Source organism: Ahaetulla prasina, chromosome 6 (assembly GCF_028640845.1).
Source record: "Ahaetulla prasina isolate Xishuangbanna chromosome 6, ASM2864084v1, whole genome shotgun sequence".
NCBI lineage: Eukaryota > Metazoa > Chordata > Lepidosauria > Squamata > Colubridae > Ahaetulla > Ahaetulla prasina.
In genome coordinates, this window is record NC_080544.1 from 25632661 (window position 1) to 25660217 (window position 27557).

The following is a 27557-nucleotide window of genomic DNA, read 5'->3' on the forward strand; positions in this document are numbered from 1 at the left end:
AGGTAATCTGACAGCCATTTTCACAAAAAGAGCTACTAAGGTTTATGTCCTTTGGATCAGCAGAATACTCAGTCTCTATGGATTCTTGTAAATACGCTTTGCCTATTCTGGAGCCAGGAAATATATTCATAACCAAAAGCAAGCACCAATTCAGTTTAAAGGCAGCTGCTGGGATGAACCCATCATATGGCATTTAGTGGAATGACTCCGCTTTGCTTGTACGGTGACACAAACACTAGGGGCAAGCTTTCATTTTATAAATCTTTATTTATAGATGTACAATTATATTATTAAGAAATACAGCCTTCTTCAATATCTTTCAAGACCTATGCTTTTTTTATTGCACGTTGCTCATTCATCCCCAGCTATCTACTTAGGAAAATCAAAAAAAGATCCGATTTGTTATGGCCTGGGGCGCCTGTTGCCATCTTGCAAGCTGGTAATTTTGCGCCGTGCCGCTGGGCAAGCGATCCTTCAAAATGGCCAGAGGGATCACTGAATGCGAATCAGGAGAGCTGAGGTTTTGAGCCACGATCTGTTCTCCCGGGACAACGGAGGGTGGAGGCAGCTCCTTGGGACTGCCGACAGATGTTGTGGATTTGTCCATTAAGATGGCCACTTATGACAGGAAAAAAGGGGGAACCCAGCAACTCAGTTCAAATCAAGATCCATTTTGTCGATGCCAAAGAAATAACGCAATTATTAGACCACCCCTAATCCATCAGCTCTTATCTGGTACACAAACAATTCTGAACAAGTCTTTAGATGGATGTTCGCCAACAAAATAACATAAAGGTTTCTGGACAAAACTAACAGCAACATAAAGAAGGTTCCAGTGTGAAGTAATTAATGGTAATGCTACTTCCTTGGCATAACTAAGCCATTTCTTAACGTATTACCCTGATCCTGATGGCTGATTTGCTTTGATGGTAGGAGTAGATCCATGCCTGCAAAAGGAATCCTTTTTTTTTTTTTTGACTAATGAAAACACAAAACCTCTTGCAGAGGTGGAAGTATCTTCATATTACTGCTAATTCAAGAGGATGAGGCTTATTGGTACTAGGAGCATTAACTGTTAACTCTGGTGAATGGCTCAGCTCTTTGAAGTAACTTCTTTTAAGGCTCTTTTGACAGCATTGTATGGACTTAAAAGATAAAAAAAAGTCTGGCATTATGTAGCTTTTTTTTTTCCAAACGAAAGGTTGGCCTTCACAGCCCAGTCAAGTAATAAGAATTATTCTTTGCCTCTTTCGGTTGCTTAAATAATGGAAAGTAGCAAAAGCTGATTGGACAAGGATGTCCTGAGGAAGAGGACATAAGTCCCGTTCTCTTGAGGAAGATTCTCACCAGTCTACAAGCATTGTTGCTACACAGCCTTTCCTTACTTCTAGAGAAGGCAGGGTCTCCACATTTGGCAACTTTTAAGACTTCTGTACTTCAACTCCCAGAATTCCCCAACCAGTGTGGAGAATTCTGGGTGCTGAAGTCCACAAATCTTAAAGTTGCCAAGCTTAGACAGCCCTGCTCTATAGAGAAGGGCCATCCAAGTCTCACCAAATGGAAAAGCATGTAGCTACATCATTGCTTGGTAGGCCGCACCGGCGCACAGCAGGTTCCTGGAATGAAAACAGCGGCAACATTTTGACAAAGAAAAACTATTTTGTAGAGGAAGAGGAAATCCGATTGGGGAGCAGCAGAAAAGGCAGATGGGCATATCACTTGGGGGGAAAAAGAAAGAATAGCGCACTTCTGGGTAGCAAAATGAACCCTGATTGCAAGGCAAAAAAATAAAGTCTGCAATACCTAACAAAATAATAATAATAAAGTCCACAAAGCAAAAGCCCTCCTGGTGAACTGAAGATCATTTTGAGATAATTTGAGACCATTTGTTCTCCGTTTATTAGGAAGAACGAGTTGTTGAGCAAAACCGCCGTATGTCGCAAAATCCAAAACATGTCCGTAGAAAATATATCTGCTGGGCTCAGTATTTCACATTTAGAAAAGGAAAGAGTTTCAGGGTTTGTAAATTTACTTTTGTTTCTCCCCCACCCACCCCAGAAAGTCCAAGCCATTATAAAATATAAAACATTTGTATTGTCAGATAAGATTGCCATTGATAGAAAACAGGACATTGGGCCAGAAAAGGGAACCAGGGCCCGGAAAAAAGAAAAAAGAAGCTAGAATTCAGAGATAGTAAATTATGAAGTTCAGCAAAAAAAGGAAAAGAAAAGGAAAAGGAAAAGGGGAAAAAAAATTGAAATAATTTAATTCTATCCCTGCATAGTTTAGAAGTACAACATATTTACAATGGTGAGTTAAATTCTAAATAGTGTCTTTTAAAATTAATTTTGTTTTAATTTCTAGCTCTTCCAGTTCCTCCCTTGCTCTCTGAAGTGACTAGTGCAATTGCAGAACTTTCTCCACTGCTCCTGATTTTCTGAAGATCTCGAAAGGAAACCAAAGCAACTCAACAACTGTTGGGGGATGGGGGATGGGTGGGGGATGGGATCTTTTGGAGGAAGGGAGAGAGGAAAAAAAAAAGACCAGCCGTCTTTTCCCTCCTTAAGAGATGTTCAAGTCTAATGCTGGACAGAGAAAGAGAGGAGAGGGCAGTTGTGCGTTGTTAATACTCCAATGCCATTTTAATTTAAGGACTGATTCTTTAAATAGAAAGTCTGTCTCCTTGGCTCAGTGCACTTCCCCCAAAGTCTTCAGGCATTTGAAGAGTCTGAGAAGAAAAACAGCAGAAGCATCATCAGTCTCTAAGTCAATTACCAGAGCAACAGGACCGGCACTTCCATTAAAGAACAGACTGGCATAACTGGAAATGTTAATTTAGAAGCCTTACTTCTTCTAGAAGAAGATTCTTACTTCTTCTTTTTTTTTGTCTTTAAAGGTAAAGGTTCCCCTTGTGCATATGTGCTAGTCGTTCCCGACTCTAGGGGGCGGTGCTCATCTCCCTTTCAAAGCTGAAGAGCCAGCACTGTCCGAAGTCATCTCCGTGGTCATGTGGCCGGCATGACTAAACGCCAAAGGCGCACGGAACGCTGTTACCTTCCCACCAAAGGTGGCTCTTTTTTTTTCTATTTGCGTTTTTTTACATGCTTTCGAACTGCTAGGTTGGCAGAAGCTGGGACAAGTAAGGGGAGCTCACCCCATTACACAGCACTAGGGATTTGAACCTCTGAACTGCCGGCCTTTCGATCGACAAGCTCAGCGTCTTAGCCACTGTCCCTTTTTTTGGCTTTATACATTGAAATAAAAATGCATAACGGGGCATCTTCAGAGTAACTTTTTTTTTAAAAAAAAAAGTCAAGATGGCCGTAACTACATTGACTGAAAACAAAGGCTCCTTGAATGCCTACAAAAATTGGAGCAGCTTCACTTACACAGTTGTATGACTTTCTGCCATCTTGACTATTTTGCTCTCCTGAAAAGGAACACTGAAGGCTATCACTGCAGACAAGTGCAAGACTAAATAATCTGCAGAAGGCTTCTCAGGTGTTCTTCAAATGTTTCTCCCTTTATCCCCAAACACATGTCCACATTCAGAACATTGTTCTTAGGAACAGAAGTCTTAAAAGAAAAACTCAGGGTAACAGCCTCAGACATCTAGGATGCCTTGAATAGAAGTCTGGTAAGTCTCTCCACATTTCTAAAAAAAAAATATTACTAAAATCTTTTTCTCACCGAGGAAGCATAGCTATAGTTGGGATGGATCACCTGAAATTCAAGTCAAACCTGTTCCAGAAGGAAGGGGGGAAGGTGTATGTTTAGCATGGAAGACCATTATGTCAAATACACCCCAGTTGCATTCTAACTCTTTCTTTTCACATTCAAAATAAAACATACACCATAGAAAGAAAAAGAACGGAAAGTTGTGCGACTAGAGATCAGTTAGTTTTTAGCCTGCTTACACCCGAACAATGGTCATTAATCTGGCTCAGCTCCAGTTGGGAGGGAGGGCAGAGCCCTGGAAGATTCTAGTACAACTGCCATTCATGCTGCCTAAAATCTTGCAGGCTATCTCTGCATTACAGGCTAAGCCAAAACATCCAACTCATAAATGCACCTAAACCGCCATCTTAGTCCCATTAACTAGTGGGGTTAACATCCTGGAGCAGGGGTGTCAAACTGGCTGCCCGTGGGCCGGATGCATCACACACAGGCCACGCCCACCCCAGCTCCACGAAGGGGGAAAATGTCACGAAACGTCAATGTGACACCGTTAGTTTGACACCCATCTCCTAGAAAGACTTCCATTTGAGGCGTTCAAAACTTAGTTTCAGAATTCCAGTTTTTGGAATCCACTCCATCTGCCACCAACCAGAGACATTGCTGAGAGTAGGGAAAGTGCAACTATTTAATTTAAGCTAAATGCCCTGGCAAAGGGATGATGATCAAGAGCACATGAGCATCGAGAGGGACCAGAGACCGTATAGGAAGTCACGCGTTGGGGTTGGTTTGTTATGCCATCTAATTTTTTTGTCTTAACATAACAGGCAAATGGGGTCAGTGAATTAAAAAACGGGTTTGGGGCAATAAACCATTGCAACCATGATTCATGTTGGCTTTCAAACCGAATCTATGGCAGGGGTGTCCAACTCGCAGCGTCACGTTGTCGTCAGGTGACATATCGTGACTTTTTCCCCCCTTCGCTAAACCGGGGATGGGCATGACCAGAACGTGATGTAACTGGCCCACGGGCCGTGAGTTTGACACCCCTGATTTATGGCTTAGCATGATGCGTAAACAGGAGCATTTTGTTTATTCCCAGTTTGTTTTGTATCCAAACCAAGCATGAAACTAATTCAGAGAGATATGCAAAAGAAATGCTGCTAAGAATGGAGAGGATGATCTAAGAATGACCAAAGAGATCTCTCTCTCTTTTTTTTGGGTCTGCAAGACTAACACTTGCTTATTTGGCTGCTAAAACTAACCATGATTTAGCACAAAACAAGAAAGTAGCTTTGGATTCTAAATTATGCTGGAAAATTAGAATTCCTAAACCCCCTCTGTGGGCCGTTGCCAGCTGCTCTTCTTGGTTCTGTTGTGCACATGCGCGCAGTGGCCAGCTGGTTTCTTCTGGATTCTGGCATGTACATGCGCACCAGCCAGCTGCTCTCCTCCAGGTTCCGGTGCTCCGCCATGCGCATACGCTCCGGTTTCATCATTCGGCGCCGAAAAGGTTAACCATCACTGTCCTAAGCCAAACTTCCCAGTCCCAGAAATAGAAATCACCAGCTCTTACTTAGGTCTCTATGGACTGTTTCTGCCACAGCTATCCATGCATTGATGCTTGAACTTCAGACAGCCTGGTACAGCTGGGTGTGCCCATCTTCTGCGCTCTCTGATACAGATCTGAATCACCAAAATAACGGGCCCGGTAAAGTAAGCCTTCCTCTGTAAAAGGAGAAAGCCAAATCATTAAAGTTTCAGTGCTGGCAGCTTGCAACTTTTCTCTTTACTTTGTATTGCATTTCTGATCTACTTTGTGCATTTCACTGGACAGACTATGTGGTTACCTCATTTTGTCACCTGCCATCCTGAGCAGAAAGCTGCAAAAGAAGTTGTCAAAAATATTCATCCACCGCTAAACTCTGCCCCAGAAGTTGTAGCTACCGCTTAGCTTAGGCAGAAATTTTAAAGGAGGTGAGTGCAAAGATGGAAAGCTTGGGGACTATTGTTCCATTTAGATATTTGAAACTCTAAAGTTCGGGGAAACAGGACAATGGAATTAGTGCAGATTGTAATGATCAATAGGGCTGCATAAAGCATTTGAAAGGAGCACTTTGCAAGACATGCTAACACAAGTCAAACATTCTTCCCCTCAGCATAAATACATTATATCCTCTGGAAAGCTTCAATGGCTCTTTGCAGGGTCTGTTTGTACATGTGTGCACACATAAATAACATTTGAGCTGCAACAGCTAAATTGTCAAATGCATCTCACTTATAAAGGTGGCTTCATTTTAACTACCAATAACCTCTTTCCAACATCTTTGTGAGACTCAATTTACAGGGATGGGATATAAATATAATAAAGGAGCAAGCGATAACCCAGAATTTCTTGAAATGCACTTTACAATGCCTTGATCCCCCATTTCTCTTTGCCCGATGTCTTCAAAGCTGAGCGACTCACTCTGCTGTTTTTCTTTCCAACAGTTATTTCGAAGGTTTGCAATATAATCATCTTCCACGCTCCTCTCTACATTTTTAAGGTTCGTGCCTGTGTATTCTTCTGCAAAGCTGTCGCCGACATAGTAAGACACTTTCAAATGCTCAGTGGTTCGTTTAAATACATGGCCCACTGACCTGGAGGAAATGAGGACAAAAGCAACGGTCAAAATTGCACACCTGCCCACACACAAAGGAACACCTGCTTGGATAAGGAGACCAAAGACCCCATACTGGTCAATCCCACCCAAAAGCAAACTGTGATACCCAAATCTTCCTTTATCCTCTGCTATGCAGAACAGAGTATAGTCGTCAAGCCCTTTAAGGAGAATCAATTTAGATTATCCATAAACTGGGCTAGGGTAGTTTATCCACAGGAAGAAACAATGTAAAGCTTAAGAGCAGGCTGTTTCTAGCTACTTCATGGGAAGGGAAAATTAAATTGAGGGCGGAATGAGCCTAAACAGTGGATATTAATGGACATAAGCTTTTGTAGAAGAATAATGAAAAGTGATTTGGAATGGAGGAAGGAGTACTGCCTCAACAAACTCTCCATTATCTCAATGGTTTGTTCCTGAAAAATCCCATTTTGTCACCTCTTTCCAATGTCCTGAACCACTACTGACACCCAGGAGCGGGCGTCAAAAATTTCAGCAACAGGTTCTCTGCCCGGTGGGCGTGGACATGGTGGGTGTGGCCTAGTTGGTTTCCTGCACCATGGTAGGGGGCCTGTTTTCGCCTTCCCCAGGCTCTGGAGGCTTTCCTTGAGCCTCTGGGAGGGCGAAAACTGCCTCCCCTGGGCTCCAGAGGCCCTCCAGAGGCCCGTTCCCCCCCAGGCCTCCATGTGGACACTTATCTTGCACCCAAAATGGACTGCGTGGAGAATCCTGGGAGGGGAGGGTCAGGGTGGGTGGGGCCAGCCAGGGGTGGGATTTGGAAGTTCTTTGAACCAGCCATAACATAAGCTACGGGTTCTCACGAACCCTTAGCAGCCTACCCCTGCTGACACCACAGAGAAAACTACCTTCAATTTAGGCCTTTGTTCTGCAAGTGTGTCACCAGTTAAGGAAAGGTCTGAACTAACCTGCTGCAGATGCTCACAACTAGACATATTTCTGATACAACCAATTGGGTGTCCTATGGCTGAAGCAACGGGGGGCGTTCTTCTCTCTTATGCCAGGGACCCCGAAAGAAACAGCTTGTGCTAACTTGAAAAGAGAGGGAGCTCCCCTTATTGCTTTGGAAAGAGAAAAAAGGAACCTGATCCTCTCTGTGCTACAGGGCTAGATTAAAGTAATCTGCTGAGAAGACATTTTCCTCCTGCTGAAAAGTATTCTGTAATTCTCACGTTTCAGAATGTCTACAGGCCTTTCCCCCCAAGTTTCTCAGCACTTGACGTGAGAAATTAGTTGCTCTTAAAAGCGGCTCCCATGTTTAGTAAACACTTTTATTTTAATGCCCTCAAGGCTATGTATAAACCTTTAGGATAGAAATGATAATCTAAATCAGGCTTTGCAAATCACTAATTGCACTGTCTTAATTGCGCCCCCTCCCCCCCAGTTTTTGGGTCATGCAAATTATTCCTTCTCTTTGTTTCAGGTAAGAAGCCGTGTTTTTATGCAAAGCTAGAGCCAGTTCTTGGTATCTTGAGGATGCAATCCCTCCATTTCAGAAGAGTTAAGTGCCAGGCTCTCATTCTTACAGAAAAATTGAGCTAAAAACGGCAAATATTGTTTTTATGGAAGAAATGTCTATCGCTCTACATTATGCTTAGTTCCATCTGTTCGTTTTACTCTGATCACATCTAATTCCAAGAGATTTTGAGTAGCTTTTTTGAGGGAGGAATTCTTGTGAATCTACTTGCTAGATGTTTACATAGAAATAGTGCCTTTGGCTTTCCTAGCCTAGTTATAGTTATAACCTAGTTATAACCCTTAAGATTTATATTGACTGTTTCCCTATGACTATCACTAAGTGTTGTACCTTATGATTCTTGACGAATATATATTTTCTTTTTACATACACTGAGAGCGTATGTACCAAGATAAATTCCTTGTGTGTCCAATCACACTTGGCCAATAAAGAATTCTATTCTATTCTATTCTATTCTATTCTATTCTATTCTATTCTATTCTATTCTATTCTATTCAGGAACCCCATCCAACTCACCCTACTTATACCGTATCCTCTGCAGAGATGGCACTTTCTCAAACAGACAATTGCTATTTCTTCTGGAATAAGATAAGCATTCATAAGCGTTTACATACAGTGATACCTTGGTACTCATTCTTAATTGGTCCTGGGAGGCACAATGAGTACCAAAAGCTATGAGTAACATATGAATGTTTACCATAAGGAATAATGTAGTGAGTCACAAGGCAACCGACATCAATAAATTCTAACTTGTGCATTGAGTACCATACAAATGAGCACCGAGACAAAATTTTCACGTCAAAATGCGCTGAGTACCAAATTCGATGAGTTTTAAAGCAGTTGAGTACCAAGGTAGCACTGTAAAACAAAAACGTATTTGCTCCTTAAATCACAGGTAGTTCTGCATCACATTCGAGAATACTAAGAGATTTCTTCTACACGTGGTGAGATTTTTAGAAATGGGATGTTGCTTTTTTGCCTTTGCAACAGACACTTAAATCTCTGGTTGGCTGCCAATGTGTACATGTTCCTAACCACTTTCCCCCACTGATGCCATCCAGAATGAAATACTTTTTAATACCCTGGGCCTTGTGTCAGAAGACGACCTCTTAACCCAGGACAGATATACAGTTGAGCATTTTGCATGTGAATTGGAGACAAATCTTTTTCCCCCCCATTTGATAGTTTTCTTTACATGGATTCAAGCAAGGATTAAATTTACCACTTAATAATGGCTGAACTCCAGCCTTTTTTTTAGCAGCAATACATTTTTCTCCACCAAGGCAGCTGGCAAGATCAGGTTGTTCTAACAACTTTGTCTGCTCGGAAGGCAGAACTGATAAGGCAGCACTGCCCCCTTCTGGCTATTCATATTATCATCTGCTATATTCTAGTGCCAAATGGCTGGTGCAGTGCATGTATAATGTATTCAGTTGCTCAGGCAGTGGATGGCATTGCTTCCAAAACGTTTGCCATTTGGTTAATTCTGCAGATTTATTTGCGGTGAGCCGGTGCACTCAATCCATTTGGTCTCCCTTTCTAATGGGGAAGGATGTGGGAGGGGGTCTTACAAAAGTCACCTCACTTGAACAAGTTCAGACTCATTGTTTAAGAAGCATCCTGGGAATGGATAAGAACACATCCGCTCATATGATCAAAGCAAACGGGTATCCGTTCCACGCATACAGAATAATAAAGTTTCCACATGACTGGCAGAGGATTTAATCAATGGATCCTGATAGGCTACCCAAAATACGTCTAGCAGATCAAGTTCCTGGGTAAACTGACTTACGTTATTTCACACCCAGAGGTGGTATTTAGCCGGTTCGTACCGGTTCAATGGAACCGGTAGCGGAGATCGCGGCTGGGCCTGCCCACCTGCCCCAGCTCTATGCCATCCTATTTAGGCACGGTTTTGAGATGGGGCGCATGCACAGAAGGGGTGCACGAGAGCAAAGCGCATGTGTGGAAGGCCGGACGCATGCACGGAAAGTGCATGTGTGTGTGGAAGGTGCGCACGCGTGCACAGGACAAACCAGTAGCAACAAAATGTGAAACCCACTGCTGTTCACACCCAATATTTACTCTCAATTGTCTCCCAGGCAAGGGAATTTTTTAATGAGGGGTCCTTGCCGCTCTCTGAGCTTGGTTGTTTTCTTGCAGATATTTCATTAACCCAAATAAGTTCCCCAATGACATGTTAGCTAGTTTGGGTAATGAAAAGTCTGTAAGAAAACAACCCAGCTCAGAGAGAGCCAAGGAACCCCCTCAGGTCAACCTCGAGCTACAAATATTCACTTTTATTGGAAATTTGTAAACAGGAGTCCCAGATATCAATCAGTGTGCAAAATGACACTGAGATTTTGGCAAAGAAAAAAAAATGGTTCTTGAAGTTGGTTTTGCTAAGAAGAAAACTCTTTTTTAATTTAAAAAAATACCTATCAATGAGTTTCTCAAGAATTCTCAAGAATAGCAATAGCACTTAGACTTATATACCGCTTCATAGTGCTTTACAGCCCTCTCTAAGCGGTTTACAGAGTCAGCATATTGCCCCCCCACCCCCAACAATTTGGGTCCTTGTTTTACCCACCTCGGAAGGATGGAAGGCTGAGTCAACCTTGAGCCTGGTGAGATTTGAACTGCTGAACTGCAGCTAGCAGTCAACAGTACTGCACTCTAACCACTGCCTAGAAGGGCTATTCTAGAGCAAGATTTCAGTTGTTGGATCCCATGGCCAAATATGGACACTTCACCTTCACTATCACCTGCCATATCATGAGAGAATGTGTACATTCAGTGCCCCAGCCATTATATACATAATTATTACATACACTATATCAATACATGATATTGTTCAGGTTTTGTTTGACTGACACGTCCCTCTTAAGTACTTAACATCCCCACTTGAAAGAACAGCATTCTGGGATCTGGATCTCAGATTGTCTTATTTCCTCCTGGGCTCTAATATATACATTGTGATGCAGATTTGCTAAGTTCATAGTTAAGGCAGTTGAGCTAAGAATTCATTATGTCCTGTAAAAGTGTTATATTTATCTGAATGCTTGTTCTTACACACATGTATTTTATTACTGTATTTTCTCTTGTCTATTTTATCCTAGAACAATGTAGAACCTATATTGACTTTTTAAAAAGTACGGGTCTAAGACCAATCAATAAATGATCCAGCAAACAAGCTATTGAGGAAGGAACTGTGGATTGAACAAAGGGAAGGTTTCTTGTGAGTTTCAGGAACCAGAGGACTTCTGCATCTAAAGACAAAGAGAAATAACTTGGCTTCTTCCAGAGTATGACATGGAAAGCTACTAAGAGCTTTTATCAAGGTTGTGGTCTTGCACAAGAGCCTATACAGTCATGCCACCGGCTGATAACAATCTATGGAAGATCACAGCAAGATGTTGCTATGTAGAATAGCTAGAGGGAGCTTCAAAGAATGACAATGCCACACACAGCTTGTTTGTTTTTTTTAAAGAAAATTGCATTTTAAAAATATTCAAGTTTTAGAATCCTTTATTCTGGGTGTTCAGACTATGCACATCTTTTTGGTGGTGAAATATTTCTTTTTATGGATTTTGGGACAAAGTTGATTGGGAGAGCCGGCTTCAAGCTTGGGAGATTACATTCATGAAGTCTGCATTTGTTAAATGCTGAATTTCAAAAAGCTGATTGGTTGAGTCTGCGCTTTGAGATCTGAGTTCGGCTTCTGAATTCGACATTTAAGAAATGCAGAACTTGAGAAATTTGAACTGCAAACTAAAAGGTGACTATCCCGGTTTGGTTCAGGAATCCTTAAAAGCAAGTATTTTATCAAAAAAATGTGCTGTTTCAATTTAAACAATTAGCGTAAGGATGTTCAGAGCGTGACTATTTAAAAGTGCCAATTGGAATGTATACAGTTTATAATCTTTTTTTAAAAAAATCACCTTAGAATGGCACCAGATATGGGAAGTTCACACCTAACCATCTCCTTAAAAAATATAATTCTTGTGCAGTCAACATTTCCTAAAACCCAGCTAAGCATGGCGATGCAATGCAATATATGAGATTTATACACTCCCATATGTCTATTAGTTGTGACTTGTTTTACCAGCAGACCACTTGGAACCAAAACCTATCAGTCAAAGGATGGATGCCTTCTCCAGTCCAAGGGCTCAAGTGCCCACATTTCTTTCCCTTCTGGCTGATTCAATGCCAGGCTGGAGAAGGACCTGCAGAGGAATCAGATTATGCCTCAAGGTTCCAGCTTCCAACTCGTCACTGAATGATGACAGTGTGGAAAGAATGGAAAAGCACCCACAGAACTCAATATCCAAAAATCTTGTCCTTCACAGAATAAGGAGTAGTTTTTTTGTAGGCAATATCTCCTGCCTTACCTTCGTCAATCCGGCATGTCAATCCATCAGTAAAACTGACAATTGCACAACCATTAGCCAGATCTTCTGCCAGAACCACCTAAAGCAAGGGTCTCCAAGCTTGGCAACTTTAAGACTTGTGGACTTCAACTCTCAGAAGTCCTCAGCCAGCTTTGCTGAAGAATTCTGGGAGTTGAAGTCCACAAGTCTTAAAGTTGCCAAGGTTGGAGACCCCTGACCTAAAGCCCTTCATACAATAAGGAAGCAGCCTATTCTTACAGAAGATCCACATTTCTTTCTTTTCTACTTTCCTTTTTGGACAATTTTTCATGAATAGGGTCCATCCTTCTTGGTATCATAAACACTGATTGGTAGGAACCTTCCTAGAATTCAAGGAGTTGCTTTTTCTGACATATACGAGAAACCCTAGGGCTATAACTTGGGGGGCATGTACCCTACTTAATATCCCCTCCTTCTGTCATTGACGCCTCAGCATTTAAGAGTCACTAGAAACATTCCACACTGAGGATTTCCTGACCCAGAAAATGGCAGCCAAAAGGCATCCATCTGATTACACGGTCAATATCATCTATCTGCACAGTCAATCTATGGAGGATTTCAGATGCCACAAAAATGTTTCTTTGTGTGAAATAGTACCCTTTATGAGAGAGAGGATAGGTTGGGTCAAGTTTCAACGAAATGAGTCCTACTCCCATAGACTGTGAAGTCCTACAATTTACATGTAAAAGTTTACCACATAAATACCTGGATGTTTTAAGCCAGGGGTCTCCAACCTTGGCAACTTTAAGCCTGGCGGACTTCAACTCCCAGAATTCGGCAGCCAGCAAAGCTGGCTGGGGAATTCTGGGAGTTGAAGTCCGCCAGGCTTAAAGTTGCCAAGGTTGGAGACTCCTGGCTTAAGCAATCTTATCCCAGCAGGCATGGTGTGAAACCAAGAAAAAAACAAAGAGAGATAGGAAAAACACGCCAAAGAATACCAATCACTGGTCAATAAAACCTTTGCTCTTAAGTCTTTCCCAAAAGCCTTCCACCCAGGTTAAGGTAAAGGTAAAGGTTCCCCTTGCACATACGTGCTAGTCGTTGCCGACTCTAGGGGGCGTTGCTCATCTCTGTTTCAAAGCCGAAGAGCCAGCGCTGTCTGAAGACGTCTCCGTGGTCATGTGGCCGGCATGACTCAACGCCAAAGGCACACGGAACACTGTTACCTTCCCACCAAAGGTAGTCCCTATTTTTTCTACTTGCATTTTTACGTGCTTTCGAAAATGCTAGGTTGGCAGAAGCTGGGACAGGTAACGGGAGCTCACCCCGTTACATGGCAGCACTAGGGATTCGAACCGCCGAGCTGCCGACCTTTCGATCGACAAGCTCAATGTCCTAGCCCCTGAGCCACCACGTCCAACCAAGTTAACTATAGGGTAAAAGAATAATGGTCACTAACGGTCTGTGACTCAAACTGTAAGGTGGACTGGAGACCATCATCTGGCTGAGGGCAGACACAATGATGAGAATGAGGATAGGCATCAGCTGGACAAACAGCCCAAGGCCACCCTGGGAAGAAAGAATTGAAAAAAAAATCAGTCATTTGCATCCTCCAAACCAGGGGTCTCCAACCTTGGTCACTTTAAGACTTGTGGACTTCAACTCCCAGAATCAACTCCCAGAATCAACTTCAACTCTGGGAATTGAAGTTCACAAGTCTTAAAGTGACCAAGGTTGGAGACCCCTGCTCCAAACCACTTACCTTTAACAACTTTGGTTCAAATCTTGCCTCTTTGGTAGCTCAGAATGTGCTTTTTAAATTTTATTTATGGCTTTTGGATAGTCATGTGGATTTGCTCACATTTGATTTAGTCAATACCATGTGGTTAGTCAAACCATGGCTTAGCACAGTGTGTGAAGACTAGCTTCTGAAAGGCCCTATGGTTTCATACCAAGTCAGCAAATGCTTAAAGTGTTTTGCATGTACTAGCTGTGTCTGTATTACAGACTAAGCCATGGCATGATTTTACCATGATTTGTTGAATAAACTACAGTTGGTTGGGTCCGCACAACCTGGTAAAACAAAATCAACTTATATTATGATCAAGCATCTTGTTGAACCCAGAAGCTTTCTAAACGATTCTATGAAGTACTGGGCCCGATCTAAAGTACTGTATGCTTATTCACAGTTTTTGATCTTCCCTGAACTCCGTTCCAGAGAGAAATTAAATCCTCTGGAAAAAAAACTGGAAGGAAGTGCAAGGGACTTAGGTTAGTCCCGTTTTAGGTATCCTGCTTTTATTATTTTTACAAACAAGGCAGCAAGCATATCCAATACACCTCCCTCCTATTTTCCTCACAACAACTCCTCTGTGAGGTGAGTTGGACTGAAAGAGAGAGTGACTAGCTCAAGGCCACCCATGACTAAAATAGGCCTAGAACTCACAAACTTTTGTTCTCTAGCCTGGCACCTTAACCACTAGGCCCAACTGGCTCTCTACTTCTGCCTTGCCTTGTTTCTACATGTTCCATTCTTCATTCTAGAAGATTAACTTCTGGAAATTAACAAAATATTCCTGCCCTATCTGGACTGGGGCACTCCAGAAGCAAAATAATGATCGGTGAATGGACCAGACATGTCCTCTAATAGCACTGATGATGTTACCTAGTTAGGGTAATGAAATGTCTTCAAGAAAATAAGCAAGCTCAGAGAGCACTAAGGACTCCTCATAGCCTCTAATAAACAATATTCTGATAAAAACGCAACTCTAAGTTCCACCTGTGACATTTGGTTTATTTTATGAATGGGTATGAATCCTTATTTTAAGATGGTGGGAACCAGGTCTTGCCTAATGACTCTAGAGCAGGGGTGTACACACAAGGCCGTGGGCTGGATATGGCTCGCGATGTGGTCAGATCCAGCCTGCGGGGCTGTCCTGGAAAATGTAGGGGGCCAGCCTGCATCGCTTCAGCCTGGTCTACCCAATGCAAAGAGGAAACATTGGGCCAGTGTGGTTTTGGTCTGGTCTACTCAATGCGAAGAGGAAACATGCCAGCCATTTGGGGAGTGGCGTCAAGCTGGCCACGCCCACCCAGTTGGCCATACCCCCCACACCACACCACGCCTCGAAGGTCAACCACAGCCCTGATGCGGCCCTCAATGAAATTGAGTTTGACACCCCTGCTCTAGAGACTGTGTGGTAGAGGCCAACATTGAACAAATGACGTTCTGCTTCATAGCTTTTATTTTCTGATGGATGAGTCCGGTTTTAGATAGCAATCAGAATGACTCCATGCTAACTCCAATATCAGAGGCAGACTGTTCCTCAATATTAGGTGCTAAGGAAGATTAGTGGAAAGACATGAGTCTTTACTTTTCTGTTTGCAGCTTTCCCGTAAGCGACTCATGGGCATCCAATGTACTGTCTTTGCAACAAAACAGAGATCATTTTCAAAACACATTTCCAAAGACTCTCGGCCCAATGCATTACAAAAGCACGGCAATGCTGTTACTTTAGCATTAGGCAGGAATTGTACTCCTACACCTAAATAGCAATGGAAACTGTCTTTCTGAAAGCCACAGTTAACTACAAACCAAAAAGCCAGCATCCTCCTGCACTTTGGAATTAGCAAAGGAAAAAAAAATGGACTCAAGCAATATAGCAAAATGCCATTTGACTCAAACAGATCTGTGCATGTGTTGAAATATTTTAATTTCTCCCTCTGCCTTGTTTCGACTTACATCGCCTTGATGTTCTCGTCTGTCTTGCCGTTGGTGGTAGGTATACCGCATCCTGCCATTGCTATATACATGTACGTTACCTATGAGAGAAAAGAGACTTTTTAAAGAATGGTTGAAGACTGTCCATTGGCCAAATATCCTCGAGGGAAGCTCCTAATTGTCCCTCTTTTAAAGTTAAGTTTAACAGGGTGCTTTCAACTGAACGCAATCCAGCTTCGTCTATTTGTCTGCGAATTGTGGATGTTGTAGCCAGCAAGTTCAGGAAAGACAAGCTTAGAAGGTGATAACGGATGAATGGAAGAACGGTAACTGTAACAATAACAAAGGCAGACTGGGTTCTTTTGGGGCGGGGTGAGATAGGGGAGCTTATTTGGGCACTGGCTTTTATAAAATGCTGAACACTCCGTTCCTGGCCGTGAAGCATAGAAGCCAAATTGCAATCACTGAGATTCAAGTAAGTAGCCTCAGCATCGTCTGACTCTTTTATTTTCCGCTCTCCAAGGAACGCTCTTGGTGTCAGTCATAAGCCTTTTTGTTCGGGGAATAAAGTGGCGGTAAAAGTTGTGAAGTCCAGGGACTTTTCTAGCCCAGGGGTCTCCAATCTTGGCAACTTTAAGACTTGTGGACTTCAACTTCCAGAACTCTGGAAGTTGAAGTCCACATGTCTTAAAGTTGCCAAGGTTGGAGTCCCTTGTTCTAGCCGTTTCCTCCCCCCACCCACCCCTCTCTCTCTCCCCCACCTGCTGCACCATCTGGCTGTTAAGATAAGCAACCTCAGATGGCCGCTCTGGGCCCCCAACTCCATGGCCAAAGGGTGCGGATTCCCAGAGGAGGTTAATCTCACGCGGTTCTCCCTGGTGTTCTCTCCAAGTAGGCTCCACCACTCTCGGAGGCTTTCTGTTGCGGACCGAGATGTTGTAATCGCAGCGTCTTCTTCCTTTGGGCTCTCTATTAAAGGTGGAGCCTGCCAGGGAGACTCAGGTAAGTATGCCCCCCAGCCTCTCAGGAAACCCCTTCCTCACTTCTCGAAAACCTGCAGATTTGAGTTGCTATTGTTTTATTCCTTTCCTTTTATTCGCTTAGCTGCCGGATCCTCCCTTCCCTTTCCCCTCACTTGGAGTGGACCAGTGATGTCCACATCTCCTCCTTGACCCTTCGCTCCACTAAAAAATAAAAACCAATAAGCCGGACAGAACTCAATAAAGCAAAGTTTTAATTGGTAAAGTCGGGACAGCCCTCCTCCTGGAAATTTCTCCCCGCTCAGTTAGCTATCTATCCGCGAATCTCTCACAATAGTGCTGCTCTAGAAGTGGTTCCTGTTTTAATGGGCGTTCAATGCTTTCAACTGCCAAGCCAAGGCATGCCGTGCAGGTAATAAATGTTTAGGAGAGAGCATGGCAACCTGCTGGGATGGAAGGTGGGAGCCCACAAAAAGTTATCAACAGGTTAGATGGTCATCGATGTGGATAGCGGAAAGTCAAAGAATATTATCTGGATGCTGGGCTTAGTTTTCAAGGTGATTCTGAAGCTGAAATCTGCACACAGCCACAAGCTTACGGACACATGCAATTCCCGAGTTGCCGGCAATTCTGGTTATAAAAATGCTCAAAGGTGTGCGTGCGTGCGTGCGTGCGTGTGTGTGTGTAACTCACAAAACACACCTTTGTGGATTACTTGGGACGTTGAACGTAAATCTACATTGCTGTTCAACAAGTAATTTTTTTTTGGTGGATTAGTATTATGATTCGGGGGGCGGAAACTGGAAAACCATTGTGGTACATCATTTGAAAGAGTGGAACTTTTTCTCTGCGTCAATGTCGATAAAAGCTCCAATACTGAATCTCGGTACAAAACGTGAGGGTTGTTCACCAACATCAAAAGAGGACATTTTGCATCATGGCTTAGATTTCCACATAAGGGTATATAAAGTTTGCAAGATCCTGAATTTTTTTTTTCTCCTTCTGTTATTTCCATTCAATTGCGATCAAAAGCATTAGCAAATTGTTCCAAACAACTCAAGCGAACCAGCAAGCTGAGCTACATGCTACAAGAAGGCAACCTCAATTGGTCTCTACCACCCAAACCAGTGTTCTAGACTAGGGGTCTCCAACTTTGGCAACTTTAAGACCTGTGGACTTCAATTCCCAGAATTCCTCAGCCAGCTTTGCAAAGCTGGCTGAGGAATTCTGGGAACTGAAGTCCACAGGTCTGAAAGTTGCCAAAGTTGGAGACCCCTAGTCTAGACAATTTTATCCACAGAAAGATGCCTTCTAGATCCCCGAAAAGGTGATCACCCATCCTCTTAGGTGGGATTAGAAGAAAGCTCAAGTCAGCAAAAAAGCTTTTCTTTTTCTCAACTGATGCTTTAACAGTGTGAGGAATGGAATGTTCCTTCTCCATAGCAAAGCACAGAACTCACCCAACAGGAGCCCTTTCCTGCCTATCGCTGCACGTCCGCTACTAGCCTGAAGACACTTAGATCAGGTTACATTCTCAATGTCTGGGCCCCGAGGAACAGAAAGTAACTTTAAAATACTTCTCTTCTCCAAATGTTCATGCAACCTGACCCACGGCCTTAAGACTCTGATTTTATCTCTGATAACCATTTTTCTAACAGTATTGTTATTTGTCCAGCATCTGAAACCTATTAGAAACTTTCATAGCGTTATAGACCTAAGTCAACACCCGCCCACACACATGGACAATCTTTTGGAGGTTGCAACTCCCATCATGTCCAGCTGGATAGACCCAGTGGTGGGATTCAGCCAGTTCGCATCACTTCGGAAGAACCAGTTGTTAACTTTGTGAGCAGTTTGGCGAACTAGTTGTTGGAAGAAATCATTAGGGCAGAGAACCGGTTGTCAAATTATTTGAATCCCACGACTGGATAGACCCATGAGCTGGTTGATGATGGATGACAGGAGACACACACATATATTTTTGTTAAATACATTGTCAAAGTCCCGTTATAATTTTAAGGAAGTTTAAGAAAGACTGCCCTGTCAAAGAAAGGCTGGCCTAGATCTTTCAATGAGAACTGTTTCCTCTGGCATAACAAATGAGCCAGTCTTCCATCTTGGATTTTCCTCCTTGAGGAAACAGGAGAAAAGCCAACTCCGAGGTACCCCCTTTCCCTTACAGCCTTTCCTTTGTCAGCCGGGCACGTAACATCCATGACTTACTAGAGGGAAAACCACCACCAAAGAACATATTGAAGAGATCTTCTGGAGAAATATCTGCCTCAAAGCCTCGGTTGAAGTCCGCGTGACCATGTCGCGTAGAGCTGACTTTGGCATCTCCAAACTGGTCATACTGTTTCCTTTTCTCTGGATTGCTCAAGACCGCGTATGCATTCCCAATGGCTAAAATGTAAGGAAGAAAGGAAATCGTCATCGTCGTTCCCTTGGCAATAGCTAAGGTGTTAATGGTGATTATAGCAATAGCAATTAAGACTTATATACCGCTTCACGGTGCTTTCCAGCCTTCTCTAAGTGGTTTACAGAGTCAGCCTCTTGCCCCCAATGATCTGGGTCCTCATTTTCCCCACCTTGGAAGGATGGAAGGCTGAATCAACCTTGAGCCTGGTGAGATTTGAACTGCCAAACTGCTGGCAGCCAGTGATCAGCAGAAGTAGCCTGCAGTACTGCGCCCCCACAGCTCATATTATGAGGGAACAAATCAAGAAATGTCCAGCATGTCCCACCTTACATTCAAATCCATCACCCACAACACCATTTCTTTCAGCCTGTGGCCTCTAGCGCAAGGGTCTCCAACCTTGGTCCCTTTAAGACTTGTGGACTTCAACTCCCAGAGTCCCTCAGCCAGCAAAGCAAACCTGGCTGAGGAACTCTGGGAGTTGAAGTCCACAAATCTTAAAGGGACCAAGGTTGGAGACCCCTGCTCTAGCGTTCTGAAGACGTTCATCCTACTTCTAGAGGAAAGATTACTGAATTTACATCACATGTCTTGAGAACCTAAGAAACCGTTTGAATTATAAATAATGATAAGCACATCCCATCCTTTTTCTGAAACTCAGTTCAACTTGTTCCATAAAAGGATATTTCCAAGGGAAAAAGTAGAGGAAAGAAAGACTGCATCGCTGGTGCAAAGACTGGATTTTCTGACTATGGTCTGGAGCTTTTATTCAAATGTTCATTTTGTCACGTGACCACTGCACTTATCAGGTGATTAGTGCTGCACAGTATTATTTCTCGTCTGTTGTTTAACATTAGATTGCAAGCAGGTTCCAATTATTTTCAGGCTGCAACTATGGATTGGGAGGTCTGAAACTTTCTCACAAGTCTTTGCCATACTATTAAAGTTGAGGTCCAGGCAACCGAGCGACATGATTTCTCTAGTGGTCCTGCCAATAATTTATACATTATACAAAGCTGTTGTCAACTCGCAAAACATCCCTGGCCGGCTCTCGAGTTGCCATAGGCTGAAGGGGGGGTGGGATGGGAAACCAGGGAAATGGCACAGCAGCCAAAGACAGATGCACATTTCACATTTATCTCTCTCAAGGCTGTATCCCAGGGTTACCTACAGCAGCAGAGGGGAGTGACCTCTACAACCCTCGAAATTGCTCCTTTGCTGATTGATGACACACCCTGGGGGGGGGGGGAAACGGGGTCATAACTGAAGTGTAAATTACGTAGGGTCAGAGCTGGCTTCACTTGGGAACGTGCAGACATGAAGCTCTTAATAATTAATTGGATTTCTTTTGAAGCTTGGCTCGAGACTCATGATATATGTATCCCAAAATGAATACTGGTTAAAAATGCAACCTTATAGCATGAACTGGCTTTTGATGAATCTTTAAAAAGGCAGCTCCTCAGAAACGAAATGAAACACAGCTTAATATAGGACCTAGACTGAACCAATCATTGGGAATCAAGTACAAAATACATGGGGGAGGAAATCTACACACTGATTCCAACGGGATTTAAGTACGATTAATGAAGATTCACACTAAACCCTTGCATTTTATTCACGCTTCTCTTTTTGATGCTTACTTTCCCTTCCTTTGCTACCGACCTTTCAATTTGGTTGCATCCCTATGATTTCTTTAATATTCTTCTTTGGAAAAATTATTCTAGGAAATACCTTCATCTCAGAATAACTAGAAATGCAAGTTAACAGAAAACAGCTAGGGAGCAAAGTAAATGGCAAGAATTGTGAAGCAATGGAAATGAACTCAGGGTGAATAAAACATTTATAATTAGTTGAGGCACAGAAGCTACCATCAACATTACTATTATCATGGAAAAATACAATGGCCAAATCCCAATTCATCTGTGTAATCATATTGTTGCTGTTGTTTGCTTTGATTTCAGGTTCATTGCTAATATAAATTATATTTCTTCTAAATTATATCTAATATTTTTATTCCTCAAATTAATTTTCCCATTTACAGGGCACTGTCCTTGACTTCAGTTCCCATCCATAATTATCAGACGTTCAGACTTATGCTATCATGATTAAGCACAATATTGCAAAAAACCTGACAGTTTTCACAGCATTACAAAAAAAGGCATGACCAGAAGAGGAATAAATTGGCAATAAATTATAACCACAAAAGTTAAAAACAAACAACATGACATATGCCAGGGACTAAGGACCTGTGTGAAGGAACGTCAATGTAATATTTGATGAAAAAGAACAAGATTATCTTTGAGAAATATGGCTAAATTTGGTGTGTACTCATCTCATGTTTGGTCTAATGGTTTTCAATGGAGTGTTAAGACATATTCATTTTCTTTGCCTGACTGATCAAGGCTATGGTTTAACTGAAAAGGAATTCTAAAGGGGAACAAAATCCTGAAACTTCAAAAGACAATGTGCTAAAAATGTAAAAGTATAATATTTCCATGTTATCAAAGCTAGGTGCATTCTTGCACTCTTGTAATTTATTAACAATACAGCTATTTAAAAGATGCTGAAACTATCTATATGCTGAATTTGGCTTACATGGGTTTACTCTGCAAAATGAAGAAGCATGATTAATTTAAGCAAGGTCTAAAATGTAAAAATAACACCATTATCATCTGGCACTGCAAAATGGAAAATTAAAGGATCAACTGCCATGAGTGACTGAAAAACATTAACCAAGGCATCTCCAGAGAGAGAATACTAAACTCTCGGAAGATTAAACAAGAGGAATAAAACATGCTTAGCTAAAGATAAACTCCTGGAAGATGGTCCAGTAAAAGGAGGCTAAAGTGTTATTTAGTTCATACATCACAGTTGTGATATATGGATCTTGGAAAACCCTTCATTAAACATAATAATTTAAAGTCTACAAATGAAGAAACCCATGTAGTGTTAGTTTTGTGCTAGATATACTGTGGATGTCTAGACAAGAACAGTTTTAATCTGATTCCAACTAAGAAGAGTTGGAAGCTAAGCCTAAATCTTATGTCCAGGTATATTTCCCGCTGTAGTATGGCTGTATTACTATTATTTTTCTCATTTTTTTTGACTAGCTTTCTTATTGGTATCATTATTATGATTATTATTACTTTGCATGTACAAAGAGCTTATTCACCCGAGACAAATTCCTTGTGTGTCTTATCACACTTGGCCAATAAAGAATCCTATCTATCCTATCCTATCCCATCCCACTCATCCCATCCAGTAGTGAAATCCAATTTTGTTTTACTACCAGTTATGTGGGCGTGGCTTGGTGGGCGTGGTGTGGCTTGGTGGGTGTGGCAGGGGAAGGATACTGCAAAATCCCCATTCCCTCCGCACACCTGGGGGAAGGATATTGCAAAATCTCCATTCCCACCCCCCTCTGGGACCAGCCAGAGGTGGTATTTGCCGGTTCTCTGAACTACTCAAAATTTCCACTACCAGTTCTCCAGAACTTGTCAGAACCTGCTGGATTTCACCCCTGATCCCATCCCATCCCATTCCATTCTTAGCCCTAGACCTAGCCCATAATGTAAAAGATAACAAATAAGTACAGTGTTGTGATCCAAATCCTAATACAGCTTCCCAATTTCACAGCTGCAATTAACCCTTCAGTATTATTACTCAAAAAGTACAGCCAGTTTGGTCTAGTGCCGTGATGGCGAACCTATGGCACGCATGCCAGAGGTGGCACGCAGAGCCCTCTCTGCTGGCATGAGTACCATCACCTCAGGTCAGATCTCCGTGGCGGTTTCTTTCATGAGCTTAGGTTTCCCTGCAAACGACAAAACAGAAACTCACGAAAGAAAAAGATCACTTCTGGGAATTGGGATGCCCTGCCTCCTGCTGGCCAGCTGGTCTTTGGGTCTCTGCTGCGCATGCGCGCATGTCCATGCATGTGTGCGCTCATATTCACGCATGCGCATGTCTGCCCACGTTTGTGTGTCTGTGTGCATTCGTGCATGCGCGCACCCGCAGTTTGGGCAGTTCGTGTCTAAAAGGTTCGGCATCACTTGTCTAATGGTTAAGGCACCAGGCTAGAAAGCAGGAGACATAAAGTTTTAAGTTCAGTTCCGCCTTAGCCATCTTTATTATTTTACAAATAACTCAAGGTGGTGAACATGTCAACATGCCTTCGTCTTCGTATTTTTCCCGCAATAACCCAGTGAGGTGCGTTAGACTGAAAGCAAACAAAGAAACAAAAATAGTAGTTTCAGCTTGGAAAAAAATATATATATTTTGCTCAGGTGACAAACTGAAATAAAAACGCTCAGTTTTGAAGCGGTGTTTGAATTCAATCATTAATTTCTAATTGCAATCCAAGACACTAATTAAGTATGAAGATCACGGAGGGATCATTTCAGCATTTTAATATTTAGGCATAATCTTAATTGTTACAGCATTGGGCACCATAAACCCATATGTAACTTTTCAGACAAAAAAATCCCATGTGTTCAGGATATATTCAGATTGATTGACACTTTATGACAAGCACATTCCGGGTCCTATGCTTATACGTAAATCTAAATGCACCTAAGACTGTAGCCATACTGAGTGTCTTTCATCATCTCTTTAGAAAGAAGACATCTCAATTTGCAATGGAGCTTAACTCAGGGAGAAGGGAGTATCAGATAGCAGTCTTCATGTGCTTGCCTTTAGCACAGAGATAAAACTTTTAATCAGTTGGGTATTTGTTTCTTTTAAGCACATCGATAAGTCCGGCTCTTCATTTAATTATGCACGCAGGGATTTCAATAAATGCCACCAACCCATTCATAGGCTTTGTTTGCTACCCTGTCTTGCAGCAGCTATAAAAAGTGATTGAGAAGTCTCTGTATCAAATGCATAAAGTGAATAATCACATGTAATTTATTTTCCAACTTTTTACTTGAGTTTTAAGAGCATTTAACACAGCAAGAGGCCCTTCCCACTTCCCTTTGAATGATTACAAACCAACAACAGCCCCCTTTGGGGGACTTCCATCACTAAAAGGTACAATTTTCAGGGTGCAAAGAGATGCCCCTCCTGGAAGAAAAAGGGTTGGTTTTTTTTACCTTTAAATGCTTCTGTGGCACCTGGTGCGTGATTTTTATCAGGATGAAATTTTAGAGCTAGTTTCCGGTAGGCCTTTTTCAGATCCTCATCAGAGGCATCCCTGCTGACGCCCAAAATTTCATAATAGTCTTTACATTGTTTCACCCTAAAAGTTGAAAAGACAGATGAAACACCTCATTTGACAATCTATTTAAAATTGCAGGTTCTGCTTCTCCTGAATTAAAACTCACAGCAGTCCAGTCCCTTACTTCCCTCTGCTGGATAGAACCCAAATATTGGACCGAAGATCAGACTCAAGCCTGTGAAAACGGTGCCCTCAAGTGGCACACACCTGTATTATTTTAAAGGTAAGCAGAAGAGGAAAGCTTTAAAAATACAACAACCTTTTAGACATACCGTATTTTTTGGAGTACAAGATGCACCGGAGTATAAGACGCACCTTAGTTTTTGGGGAGGAAAATAAGAAAAAAGCTCATTGGCGGTTGGATCGGTCTCCCGGAATACTCCCAATCAGCTGTTCCCAGGGGTGAATTTTAGCAACAGGTTCCTTGCTTGTGAGCTCTGTGCTTTGCTTTTTTTTTTTTCAGCCTTTGAAACCTCCATTTGAGAGGTTGGGCGGGGCTACATTTGGTGTATAAGATGACCCAAATTTTTACCCTCTTTTAGGGGGGGGGAAAGTTGCGTTTTATACTCTAAAAAAATACGGTAATCCCCCTCTCCCAAATCTAGATTTAAAAAACCACTGAAATTATTATTTTCTATAACAGCAGTGTATTGTTCCACTTCAAGCCACATTGATTGTAATTTAAAAAAGCAAATTATAAGAAGCCAAACAAATCATTTTTAGGGAACAAACATTTAACCAGTTGGTCTTTACCCAAAGACTGAGGCTGCTGTTGATCCATATGCATTACTGCCTTGTGTATAATTTACCCATTTAGTACGGCTGCATTTTTAACCACCTCATCTTTTCTGCTATCTTCTCTTTTTGGTATCATCATTATTACTCTGTTGTTTTGTATGTGCGCTGAGAGCTTCTGCACTGCAGACACAAATTCCTTGTGCGTCTAATCACATTCGGCCAAATAAAGTAGTCTATTCTATGAGTTTGCCGTGAAATCCAGTAGGTGGGATTCAGCCAGTTCGCGCCACTTCGGGAGAACCGGTTGTTAAACTGTCTGAGCAGTTTGGCAAACTGGTTGTTGGAAGAAATCATTAGGGCAGAGAACCGGTTGTTAAATTACTTGAATCCTACCACTGGCTACAGTCCACAGTTGCTCTTCCAACTACAACCGACAAGTTTGTTCTATGATTGTAAGTGTGGTCTGTTGGTCAGAATCTTAACCAAGGCTTACCTCTTCACTGCATCTACTTGATCCTGAGTGTAACCTTTGCTGGTATCACCCCCGGCTTCTCCATTGGCCGAAGCAAAATCCTCGGTCCTTTTTTGACTGCCGAGGTTGTAGGATTCCTTGGGCTGCGAATGGTCATCGGCTGACTGTTTGCTCTTGGTGAGCGAGTCCAACAGTGCTACAAAGAAAAACGTTCAGCATAGATCCAGCGATTCCATTCTCACAAATTTATGTTTTTTTTCTCCCCCCCCCCAGTCATTGCCAAATGTTCTCGTTCTCATTGACAAATCTTTTCATTACAACCTATCAACCATTCCTTAAGCTTTTGTTCGGTTTCTTCCAGAAGTTTCTCCATTTCTTTTTTGAGTAGCAAGTGAAAAAAGTGCATGATATTCATGGGCAGATTTCAAGATATATTGGAAAACATTAGAAACTCAAAAAAGAAAGATTGCTTTCCGATACCCTTAAGAGGGTTGTGAAAATATTCACAGACCCCTCACATCCTGGACATAAACTGTTTCAACTCTTACCCTCAAAATGACGCTACAGAGCACTGCACACCAGAACAACTAGACACAAGAACAGTTTCTTCCCAAACGCCATCACTCTGCTAAACAAATAATTCCCTCAACACTGTCAAACTATTTACTAAATCTGCACTACTATTAATCTTCTCATTGTTCCTATCACACATCTCCTCCCACTTATGACTGTAACTTTGTTGCTTGTATCCTTACGATTTATACTGATATTGTTTCCTGATTGCTTATTTGTACTTTATGACTATCATTAAGTACCTTATATCATAAGGTACATATCTTAATGAACATATATTTTCTTTTATGTACACTGAGAGCATATACACCAAGACAAATTCCTTGTGTGTCCAAACTTGGCCAATAAAAAATTCTATTCTATTCTATTCTATTCTATTCTATTCTATTCCATTCCATTCCCATTCCCATTCCCATTCCCATTCCCTAGTCTAGTCTAGTCTATTCTATTCCCATTCTCATTCTCTATTCTATTCTATTCCCATTCCCTATTCTGTTCTATTCTATTCTATTCTATTCTATTCTATTCTATTCTATTCTATTCCCATTCCCTATTCTATTCTATTCTATTCTATTCCCATTCCCATTCCCTATTCTATTCTATTCCCATTCCCATTCTCTATTCTATTCTATTCCCATTCCCTATTCTATTCTATTCTATTCTATTCTATTCTATTCTATTCTATTCCCATTCTCTATTCTATTCTATTCTATTCTATTCTATTCTATTCTATTCTATTCTATTCTATTCTAATCCCATTCTCATTTATTTATTTATTTTATTTATTTTTCAAATTTATATACCGCCCTATCTCCCTAAGGACTCAGGGCGGTTCACAGGCAGTTAAAATACATATAAATACAGATTAAAAAACAATTAAAAAACTTATTCTATTGCCCCAAATTTAAAATAGTATAAATAATAAAAACCCCTTAAAACCCATAACTTTAAAATCTAATCCAGTCCCGCGCAGATAAATAAGTGTGTTTTAAGCTCGCGACGAAAGGTTCGGAGGTCCGGAAGTTGGCGAAGTCCTGGAGGAGTTCGTTCCAGAGGGTGAGCCCCCACAGAAGGCCCTTCCTGGTGTCGCCAGACGGCACTGCCTAGCTGACGGCACCTGAGGAGTCCCTCTCTGTGAGGCGCATGGTGAGAGGTATTTGGTAGCAGTAGGCGGTCCCGTAAATAGCCCGGCCCTATGCCATGGAGCGCTTTAAAGATTGTCACCAGCACCTTGAAGCG

The 27557-nt window shown here is 42.0% G+C and overlaps 1 protein-coding gene across 3 annotated transcripts in view; it reads right to left on the reverse strand.

The window, feature by feature from the left end:
• Window positions 1–247: 247 nt before the first annotated feature.
• Window positions 248–27557, reverse strand: part of DNAJB12 (DnaJ heat shock protein family (Hsp40) member B12) — a 38085-nt gene continuing 10775 nt past the window's right edge. The window contains exons 2-9 of one of the 3 annotated variants that reach the window (XR_009155722.1): window positions 25767–25941; window positions 24411–24556; window positions 19125–19304; window positions 15943–16022; window positions 13660–13769; window positions 6143–6315; window positions 3691–5403; window positions 248–2728 (exon numbers count right to left, since the gene is read on the reverse strand). Coding sequence is in view for 2 of the 3 variants with exons in the window: in XM_058188268.1 (XP_058044251.1) it covers window positions 5282–5403; window positions 6143–6315; window positions 13660–13769; window positions 15943–16022; window positions 19125–19304; window positions 24411–24556; window positions 25767–25941 (986 nt within the window). In the remaining variant the exon portion in view is untranslated. Of the gene's footprint in view, window positions 2729–3690; window positions 5404–6142; window positions 6316–10464; window positions 11100–13659; window positions 13770–15942; window positions 16023–19124; window positions 19305–24410; window positions 24557–25766; window positions 25942–27557 lie in introns of those variants that run through there. The other 2 variants (XM_058188268.1, XM_058188269.1) reach the window with 2 other exon arrangements.